This window comes from Macrobrachium rosenbergii, chromosome 49 (assembly GCF_040412425.1).
Source record: "Macrobrachium rosenbergii isolate ZJJX-2024 chromosome 49, ASM4041242v1, whole genome shotgun sequence".
Classification (NCBI taxonomy): Eukaryota; Metazoa; Arthropoda; class Malacostraca; order Decapoda; family Palaemonidae; genus Macrobrachium; species Macrobrachium rosenbergii.
The window spans coordinates 38,220,002-38,231,105 of NC_089789.1; the positions used below are offsets into that span (position 1 = coordinate 38,220,002).

At 39.0% G+C, this 11,104-nt stretch overlaps 1 protein-coding gene across 1 annotated transcript in view; it reads left to right on the forward strand.

Moving 5' to 3' along the window:
- Positions 1–9,117: 9,117 nt before the first annotated feature.
- LOC136832263 (beta-1,4-glucuronyltransferase 1-like) overlaps positions 9,118–11,104 on the forward strand; it is a 363,239-nt gene continuing 361,252 nt past the window's right edge. Inside the window, 1 exon segment of the mRNA XM_067093130.1 lies at positions 9,118–9,257. Coding sequence (XP_066949231.1) covers positions 9,249–9,257 — 9 coding nt within the window. The 5' untranslated portion in view covers positions 9,118–9,248.

The following is an 11,104-nucleotide window of genomic DNA, read 5'->3' on the forward strand; positions in this document are numbered from 1 at the left end:
TTTTGTGGATGAGAACCTGGTACAGATTTTCTGGACGAGAAGCTGGTACAGATTTTGTGGACGAGAATCTGGTACAGATTTTGTGGACGAGAATCTGGTACAGATTTTCTGGACGAGAAGCTGGTACAGATTTTGTGGACGACAGGCTGGTACAGATTTTGTGGACGAGAAGCTGGTACAGATTTCGTGGACGAGAAGCTGGTACAGATTTTTTGGACGAGAACCTGGTACAGATTTTCTGGACGAGAAGCTGGTACAGATTTTCTGGACGAGAAGCTGGTACAGATTTTGCGGAAGAGAAGCTGGTACAGATTTTGCGGACGAGAATCTGGTACAGATTTTGTGGACGAGAAGCTGGTGTAGATTTTGGTCTACAATCTATTAGTTATTTTCATCACTTCTTCGAAAATTCCCCAACTGTTCTACGTTGGCTAAGGGAAAACATTAATTTTGTCAAGTTATTGATGTTCTCCCCCTTTTTGTCTCCTTGATTGCTGCAATGATAATTTCAGAATTCCCTATGCCTTATGTCTATAAGAAAGTTTAAAAGATTCAAGAATTCCACTTTGACGACATAACTCGGACGATATATAAACAGGGAGTTTATTTTTGATGAATAATTCTTGTCCCTCCGGATGATGATACCAGCCTTAACTGGCATACATGATTCATATTTCCAATCATGTTGATGGATTTACCGTAGGTTTTGTCAAAGCTTCATAAATTGAAAATGAATATTGGACACTTGGTTCTAAGGTCAAAGGTTCCTGTAGCTATTTTGGTATGTTGGATGAAGTTTATTGGGTGGGGGTGGGGCGATTAAGACTAAATGCAGTGTTTATTCGGAATATGAAGGAGTTCTACGCACTGGGGATTAAGCACCGTACTGGATCGTCGATTCTTCTTCGTCTTCTTCTTCTTCTTCTTCTTCTTCTTCTTCTTCTTCTTCTTCTTCTTATTATTATTATTATTATTATTATTATTATTTTTATTATTATTATTATTATTATTATTATTATTATTATAATAATAATAATAATAATAATAATAATAATAATAATAATAATAATTATTATTATTATTATTATTATTATTATTATTATTATTATTATTATTATTATTATATTGCATATCTCCTTATGAAGCAAGCCGCAAAAGAATGAAACTTCATAAATGGAATAAAGGGCAGAAGGATAAGATAAGGAGGGAAAAACGACCTCATGGATCCCAGCTCTTGGTCCTTGGCCTGAATTCTAAATTCCATTCCATTCCTAATCAAACAGTTAAAGGAAAAGACGCGACGTGTTTCATTGTGGTATCTTATCAGAATGAGTTAATACCCAAATATTCACGCGAGGATAAATGCACCTTTGAAATTGTTTTTAGCATCCATCTACCGTTTGTTTATTATGCACAGGTGTGTCCCTGATTTTTTATAATAATATAATAAGATGTCACAATTCATTCAGCATCGGCTGCAGGGATCGTTACTCGAATAGACAAAGAATGTAGTGTATTACTACTGTGTGTTGGGGAATAATGGACGATGGATATCCCTTTAAAATCTTCATTCATTTTTTCTGACTCCTAATAATCCTCACGTTTCGGTGTGAATATACTCTGATGTTTAATTTCTTATGCTGTTATGGTTAGTGAATGAAATGTAAGCAGTATGACGTAAATGATTTAGTTAATGATGGTGATGATAATAAAAAATATATTGCATTTGAGAACGCAATGTAAAGAAGATTAGGATATCCAGTAGGAGTGAGAGAGAGAGAGAGAGAGAGAGAGAGAGAGAGAGAGAGAGAGAGAGAGTGTTTTCTGGAATCGGATAGAGGGAAAGTGTTCTGGAATCGGACAGAGGGAAATGGTTCTGGAATCGGATAGAGAGAAAGGATTCTGGAATCGGATAGAGAGAAAGGGTTCTGGAATTTGATAGAGAGGAAGGGTTCTGGAATCGGATAGAGAGAAAGGGTTCTGGAATCTGATAGAGAGAAAGGGTTCTGGAACCTGCGTCATAACTAATGACCAGGAGATAAAGCACTCACGAAATGTTTATGTGCATATATATAATGCATATATATGTACGTATATATACATAATATATATAATATATGTTTGTGTGTAAATATACATATGATGCATATATATGTACGTATATATACATTATATATATATATGTGTGTATGTATGTATGTATAATATGTAATATATATATATATATATGTATATATATATATATATATATATATATATATATATATATAGAGAGAGAGAGAGAGAGAGAGAGAGAGAGAGAGAGAGAGAGAGAGAGAGAGAGAGAGAGAGAGAGAGAGAGAGATTATTTTATTTAATAAATTTATTACGCCCAAAGACGTCAAACAAAGTTACATATTAGCAGTTACTTACAGTACATCAGAAATCAACAGAAAAAAATTACAGCATTGAATTATCAGTATATCATTTACAAAAATAACATATATGAGATCGTATTCCATTATCACAACAACTGCAACAGACAGTTTAGTAGCCACCAAAGTGTGGATGACGAGTCAAAATTAAGTCTAGGTGGTCATCTTTGAGTAAATATTGGCAGGTTTGAAGTAAATTTTGTCCTTGAGGTAACATATTCCTGACAGTGGGGCAATGAAGGCAGTAGTGTTCAAGGTTATTGGCATTAGCAAGGTTACACAGTTTACATGAGGTGTAGTGTGGTATATCTAGTGTCTGTCAACCTGCCACACAGGACGATATCCCAACCTTATCCTGGCACTTACGACATTATGCCTACGCACCATGAGTCCACGTCGCCGGTACTTGTGACGGCTCTGCAGAAAGTTATCATGATGTTGTATGGAAACATTAGTGCCCCTCTCTGCATCCCTACGCTGTACTGTACAGGCAAAAGCTGCTGAATATATTCTATGTTTAAGGCAGCGAAGTGAGGGCTCAACATTTCTGTCATCAAGTTCAAGCGTGCAGGCAGCTTTAACAAGACTGTCCACCATGTCATTCCCAGCAAGCCCAATATGGGAGGGCATCCACATGAAGGACAAGACAAGCGAGGCATTGTAAGCAGCAGCGAGTTGACACAATATGTCTCGCACAACACGGCCACAGCTGGGCCTAGAAGATGTCAGTGCCTGGAGTGCAGATTTGGAGTCACAGATCACCAATCCATTTACATTTCTTCTGACAAGTAGGGTTACTGCATCCCATATACCTTGAAGTTCGCAATAAGTGGAACTGGATGAGTTTGGCAACCTGCGACCATGCCACCCACCCTCAGGAGATTCTAAAGTGGGGAGAACATAGCACATGCTGCACTTCCATCTGCCTGTACTGAGCCATCCACGTAGATGTGGTGTCCTGCAGGAACTGAAATTGACACTTTGGCTATTGTTTCCAAAACCAACTGCTTCTGTAGACTGGTATGGGCATCTTTAGAGGTTGGTGTGAAAGTGATAGCAGGAATAGGAACCCGCCATGGTGGCAAATCTTGGATGACTGCTTGCTCAGGTACACCGATATCAAGGTGTCGAAGATTTTCACATACTGCCTAACTAGGTTATGGCCCCTGGCCGGAGTTGAGGTCTTGGTGCATCTTCGTCAAGTGATGCTCTGAGTACAGCAGAAGTTTGGAGTAAATTGTGGAGAGTGTAGACATTTAACAGAAAACAAAGTTACATTGGCATAAATTCTCTCTATTAATAGAGGTAACATGAGTTCGGTCTGCATGTTGACTATCCGAGTGGAAGGAGGGCATATAGAGAGAGAGAGAGAGAGAGAGAGAGAGAGAGAGAGAGAGAGAGAGAGAGAGAAGGCAGGCATGCCAAGATGCTTTTAGTATATATGAAATACAGATGAGACGGACCTCGGCCAAACGCCGAGCCCGAGCACCAAAAAAAAAAAAAAAGACTAAAATCCGGAGATCAAAGCTACCGCCGTCATTACCGAGTTTCCGGCCGCTATCGGTCGCATCGGATACCGTTGCAGGGTGTAAATAATGCAGAGGTGATCGCTGCCTCGCTTTTCGTACTTTTCGACTTTATTATTTTCTCCTTCCGTCGGCCTCTTTCTGTATCTCGCTCTCTCAGAGCCATCAGATATGTCACTGCTACACTCCTCTCTCTCTCTCTCTCTCTCTCTCTCTCTCTCTCTCTCGTAGAACACAACATTTTCATTCTTTCTCTCTCCCTCTCTCCCTTTTGACCCCTTTTCATTGAAGCTTTCTCCTTTGACCGCAACATTTCTCTCTCTCTTGCTCTTTTCATTCTAGCTTCATTCTCTCTTTTGACCCCTCTCTCTCTCTCTCTCTCTCTCTCTCTCTCTCTCTCTCTCTCTCTCTCTCTCTCTCTCTCTCTCTCTCTCTCCCCAAACATTTTCATTCTAGCTCTCACCTTTGACCCCAGCATTTTCCTCTCTCTCTCTTTCGACCCCAACATTTTCGTTCTAGCTCTCTCCTTTGATCCCAACATTTTCATCTCTCTCTCTCTCTCTCTCTCTCTCTCTCTCTCTCTCTCTCTCTCTCTCTCTCATATTTCCACCCTCTCTCTTTCTCTCGCCCTTTCACCACCGGTCCTCCTAATGCACCGCCTCAGCAGCTGGTCTCAGCATGCTGCTTCCCAGCTCTCAGCATCAACGCACTCTGCTCTGCTCTATGCTCTGCCTCTCTCAAAGCAGGCAAATGAACAGGCACGTGACGCTGGACGGGAGGCAAGTAAATACATCGGATCAATATTATCCCAATCGACAAAGGAAGGGTGGGGGGGGAGGGGTTGGACCATCTATTATCCCGCTTCAAGGTGGGGGGAAGGGTGGGGGTGAACCAAGACACATGCGTGTAATGTGGCAATTACGGTTTAAATTGATTTTGCTTCTTGGAATTTCCCCTTCTTCTTGATTCTGCAATTCCTTTAATATTATTTTTGTTTGTGCTTGTTAGTTCTTTCTATCTTCTGTCCCCTTCGTGCCTAGTGTCACGGTTGATGACAGTGACCTACACTCGATGCTAATGATGACAGTAATCTTCACTCGATGATGATGACAGTAACCCACACTCGACGACGATGATGGCAATGAACTTCACTGGATGATAGTGATGAAAATAACCTTCACTCGATGATAATGGTGACAGTACCTTCACTCGGTGGTACTTATGACAGTAGTCTACACACAATTATAATGGTGACAGTAGCCCCCCTCATTCGATGATAATGATGACAGTAGCCTTCACTCGATGATAATGGTGACAGTAGCCTTCACTCGGTGGTAACTGTGACAGTAGTCTACACAATTATAATGATGACAGTAGAATTTACTCGTTGATGATGACAGTAACCTTCAGTCAGTAACAATTATGATAGTAGCCTTCACTCAGTGATAACGATAACAGTAGCCATCACTCGGTGATGATGATGACAGCAGCCTACGCTGGATGATAGTGATAACGGTGGTCTTCACTCAGTAATAATGATCAAAGTAGCCTTCACTTGATGATCATGATGACAGTGGTCTTCACTCGATGTTAATGATGACAGTAACCTACACTCGATGATAATGATAATGGTAAACTTCACTCGATGATAATGATGACGGTAACTTATATTCGATGATGATGATGATGATGGCAGTAGCAGTACCTGTACTTGGTGATGATGATGACAGTGGCCTTCATTTTCTAATAAGGAATAGACTTCTTTTTCGAGGTTGATAATAATAATAATAATAATAATAATAATAATAATAATAATAATAGTAATGTATGAGTATTATTGTGTGTATTATTATTATTATTTAATAATAATGTAATAATATTCTATATTATTGCGGACAAACGTAAAATGTTTTCGTCCTCTTATTTTTTTTCCGTCCTTTATTTATATATTTTTCTTTTTTTTTCTTATTTTTCCCATTTCATTTCTCTGAATTGTCTTCAGCGGATGTAAAGGTCTCCTTTGGAACCCAATTCCTGTTCCGGCACACCTGAGGTTTCCTTCTGGTCGCCGTGCCAATAAGAGGGGAAATTGAGAAGGGGATAGTAAAAACGAATGATCCATCGTTGACCTTCGTCACTGTGACGCCAGTTTATCTTACATCTCGAGCGTACACGCACACACACACACACACACACATATATATATATATATATATATATATATATATATATAATATTATATATATCTATATATATATATATATATATATATATATAATATTTCTTCTTCTCATCAGGAAACCCAGGCCTTTCAATTGAAAGACCTGGGCTCTATCCTGATGTGAGTCAGAATTTATTTCTGTTCCACATGTGATTGCGTATTGATTATTTATTTTCTATATATATATATATATATATATATATATATATATATATATATATAATTACTAATTACCATCTGAATTTTCCAGCATCCATGACCATTCAAAGACATGCAAGAGTAATACTGAATATAAACACTTTAAAAGGTTTACAAAAGCGTTTTCTCACAACAGCTAGCGGCCTTCGAATCGCTCTTTATTTAAAAACGGTTGTTCCGAGCCTTCACAACCAAACTACCTCCAAGACCTCCACCCCTCTACACCTGCCGTAGACGACGGACGTGCCCTTCGTCATTTTAGTCACTCGTCGTCCTTCCCCTGCTGCAAATGGTACCTGGGTTTCGTTGGTGTTCTTTTAGTTTGCTGTGTATTGTGATAGTGTATTTTTAGATGAGTGTTTTTATTGTAATTTTATTTTGTTATTGTGATTTCTCAGCTTGAAACGACTCCGATGTGAAACACGTCTGCATTGAAAACCTTCTCACTATATATTTACTGTACATACACATATATAGTATATATATAAATATATATTTATATTAATAATATATATATATTTTTATATATACATACATACATATAATGTTATATGTGTATTGGGTGATTTTCTGCTTTTGAGTTTGTGACGTCAGTTTATTATGTATATATATATATATATATATATATATATGTATGTATTTATTATGTATGTATGTATATACACTGAAGTCGCTGCGGTCATGTGATTCAGTATTTGAATAATCATTAAAATAGCGCAAGATGCATAGTTGGCAAATTACGGCATATAGCCATGCGTTTGAGCCTAGTACTAATAATTGATATAATATGCGAAATTGACACAATTGTGATTGCCTCAAAATTGACCATCGATAATGTTTCCCCAGTGCAGCAGGCGAAGCATGAAAAATAAGGAAATATGCTTTCAATTTTTCGCGGAATGATTCTTTTCTATACATAATTTGCCACTAATGCACATTTCATTCTATTTAATTTTTAAGATTTCCAGTTTTGAATTAAGTTATTGATAAAAAAAAAACGACGTCATGTTAACTAATGATGAAATTATTCCGGCTGTACACTTTTTATGTAGCGCTATATTAATCTATCAGTGGAACGTGTTTGACGACAGAATTTTATACAGCCTTGTTACTCACCGCAGTAAACATTGAAGTTCCCCAACATACACGTTTAAAGGAAAACAAGCTAAGATACAAACGCAAACACTCCGAGATTGAAGAATCTCAATTTTACTTCTACAAATAGAGTTAAGCCTCAAGTGGAATGGGATAACAAGCATTAACAATGATCGTTACTTGCAACTGTGGCGCAATCAGCATTTACTTGTAACTGTCGTGTAATCTGTTTTCGTTCTCGCATCCCCTCTTTTCATTCAGTTCACCCGTGGTGGCAGGGCATTGAGCGGAAACTTGTCCGTTTTATAAATAATTAATCGCTCGACTGGGCAACTGTCCTAAGAAAGGGAAAAGTCGTATCCAGCAAGGACATTAAAGTTTTCGTGTGTGTGTTTTTGTTTAAAGTTTGACTTAGTCTAACATTCAGGTTGTGCTTAAAGCAAATGTGCTTGAAATGCAGTACTAGTGACCACCCCGATGAACAGCATCGTGAGGAGGAAAAGCCTTTGTATGGGTGATCTATTTCCCCCAACAACCGGTACCTGGTTCAGTCGCCAAAGCATTTTGGTAAAAAGAAAATGGATGAAAAGCTTTGAAAGATTCCCGCGCTGAGGCATTGCAGGACGATCAATATGGCAACCAGCCTTTGTCGTCTGTTTTTCTAGTCGATCCCGTAATAACTACCCGACTTTAAATCGGATAAAACTATATTAAAACCGTTTTAAATTCATCATGTTTGCAGAGCAGGATGTGCAACGCCACGTTAACCTTTCGCTAACATCCTTTTTTCATTATGACGTCGCGTCGTCGCGCAGTGGTCGTACATCTGGCAAGGCCGCGGGTCACACTGTGTGTGTGCCAGAGCTGCCTCTGATTTAGTTCAATGTCTATTGTCATTAAGTGAAGAAGCCGAGGGATATTCACTTTCCCCTGTGAATGTACCAGTGACACACGGCAGTTCCTACATTCCGCACGACATGGTGCAGCAACTAGTGACGTAAAAGGCACGACGAAAGCCGTCAAAATGAAATCTCGGACACCAGTTGAAGGCTGGATGCAGCCCATACCTAGACAACCTCACGTTGAAGAACCTGGGTCTGTGGTACCGTGGATTTATGTAGTCGGTTCTCGGCCTTATCCGTGAGCCATAAGGGCCAGTTGTGACACCACGCCTAATTTTCCCGTCAAGTATGGAAACATTATATTGTTGGCGATAGATAGCAGTAGCGATGTTCGTGATGGGAGTAATAACCGGGAAAAATCCCACCACGGCAATTTCACTTTTTTTCTCGCAACGATGATGACTTTGTCGTGCAGGACATTGGGTGAAGGTGCGAATTGATTTGGCGAATCTGGTTGAATTCTTGTGCACGCGAAATTTTCCCTTCCGGTAATTACCGCGAACATCCCCGCATGCTGGAAAATGACGAGGCCGCTGAAACTGTGTGTGTGTGGTTCTGACGTATGAACCAAGCCACTTTAAAAATAAACCTTAAAAATAAACCTTCCCCGCTGCTGCTGCCATGTGGGTATTGACAGGGAAGGAGCCTTGCATCGCGGAGAACGTGAGAGAAGAGGTATGATGATGACGATGATATGTTGGAAAGGCGCCCTGTGTAGGAGTGACCTCATGGAAGGAGGCTTCGCGGTACGATTTTGAACTGACTCCAGAGCAATTGATTTTGAAGGTACAACCACCTACCGCGGACTTCCACTCGTAGAAGTCCTGAGGTCCTTTCATTCGAGGACGTTTTAGTTACTCCACTGAAGTAAACAAAAACGCACGTGTGCAAAATGGTTCAGGTAAGTGGTGGAAATTGTGGTAATAGGTCTAGAAATTGCGTTGAATTTATTGAGAATTATTAATTTAACAAATATGCTGTTAACTGCACGTGTTACTGATGTATACTCCTCACCAAGTTGTGACTATTGTTAATTCTAAAACAATTCTATCTGAGAGGTTCTGATTTCTTAGTTTTCAAATACTAATTTGAATTTGACAGGATAATCCAAGCAGATTGCAATATGATGTAGTTAGTCTCATTAATAACTTAGCAACCCAAAACTAACCCATTTTACCCATTTTCAAAACTCTTAGACCCAACAAAGCAACCCAAACCAACCCATTTCACCAATTTTCAAGGACACTTAGACCGAACTAAGCAACCCAGACCAACCCATTTTACCCGTTTTCAAAACTCTTGGACCCAACCAAGCAACCCAAAACCAACCCATTTTACCCATTTTCAAAACTCTTAGACCCAACTAAGCAACCCAAACCAACCCATTTCGCCAATTTTTATGTCTGCTAGACCTAACTCGTTCATGTTTTCTAGCGATTACAACATGTATCAACACGTGTACATGCCAACCCGTAACAGCCTAAAGTGTAACAGTAACGTTATCGAAAGTAATTTTGATAGAGATAAACAAATTAACGAATTCACATATTTCATAAGTCAGGTCTTAAAACCTACCAGACCTACCTACACTGGAGCTTGATATGGGAGTAACAGCAGGTCACTTCATGGTAATTTACACGTGATTTTTTTTTATTTAATTCGTACAATTTGGTTGTCGAGTTAGCTTATTGAAAAAGGTTAGGATGTTTGTGCATTGGAAGTTCATTTTATAAACTGTATGTTTAGATTCAGGTGAATATTCTTATAGAACCGTAGAACACACACACACGCACATACACTTACACATTCACATATATGTGTGTGCGCGCGCGTGTGAATGTGTATGTATGTAGATGCATACATATGTGCATGTTATATACATACATACATACACCACCATTTATCTTGGGGTGAAGACCGTAGTTTCAGATGGTCACATCCTTCTGATGCCAGGCGGTTGTAATTTAGAGATCGCATCACTAATCCCTTCTCGCCACAGATGTTCCCACCGAGAGTATATTATACCCCAGTAGCCTCTAATGCTTGAATTACGTCACACATCCACGAAACTTGACTCACGTGTATATATAAGTAAAACATTTATATGTATTTTATATATATAACGTATTATGTAGATATATTATGACAGTAGGCTGTGTATTATATTTCAGTTTTAACATTATATATATCCCGTAGATGATCAGACCACACACACAGCATGCATTAATAAGCTCAAAAACTGTACGCAAAGTAGCTCATGTTTTATAGTAAATAAACATTTATGGTCTCTTCATGAATGTGTCTCCTCTATGTTTTTTGTGGCAAAGGTTTTTAAAAATATTTAGTGATTTGTGTTTTCCGTGGCATTGTCGGATTTGATGCCAGAGAACGCCAATTCCGGTCTGCCCCAGGGGGTAAAAATTAATGTCGTGGCTTGGGAGGTTGCTCATCGTGTGCATTGTGGAGGGGGAGGGGAGGGGACTGGAGGGGTTGTGGGGAGTTTTGGGCACTGAAAGGGGTTGGGGTAGTGCCCCCGACATACTGGTTCAAAATTTTTAAAATGAAGTTAGTATCCCGTTCATTGCAGTCCAACTTCTCTGTTCAAATGCTGGCGATGATAATAATAATAATAATAATAATAATAATAATAATAATAATAATAATAATAAAGAAATATTCGTAGTACCATGAGTCTTGAAGTGGAGAAACAAATCCACAGTTATGTATATGTACATATATTTGTAAGAT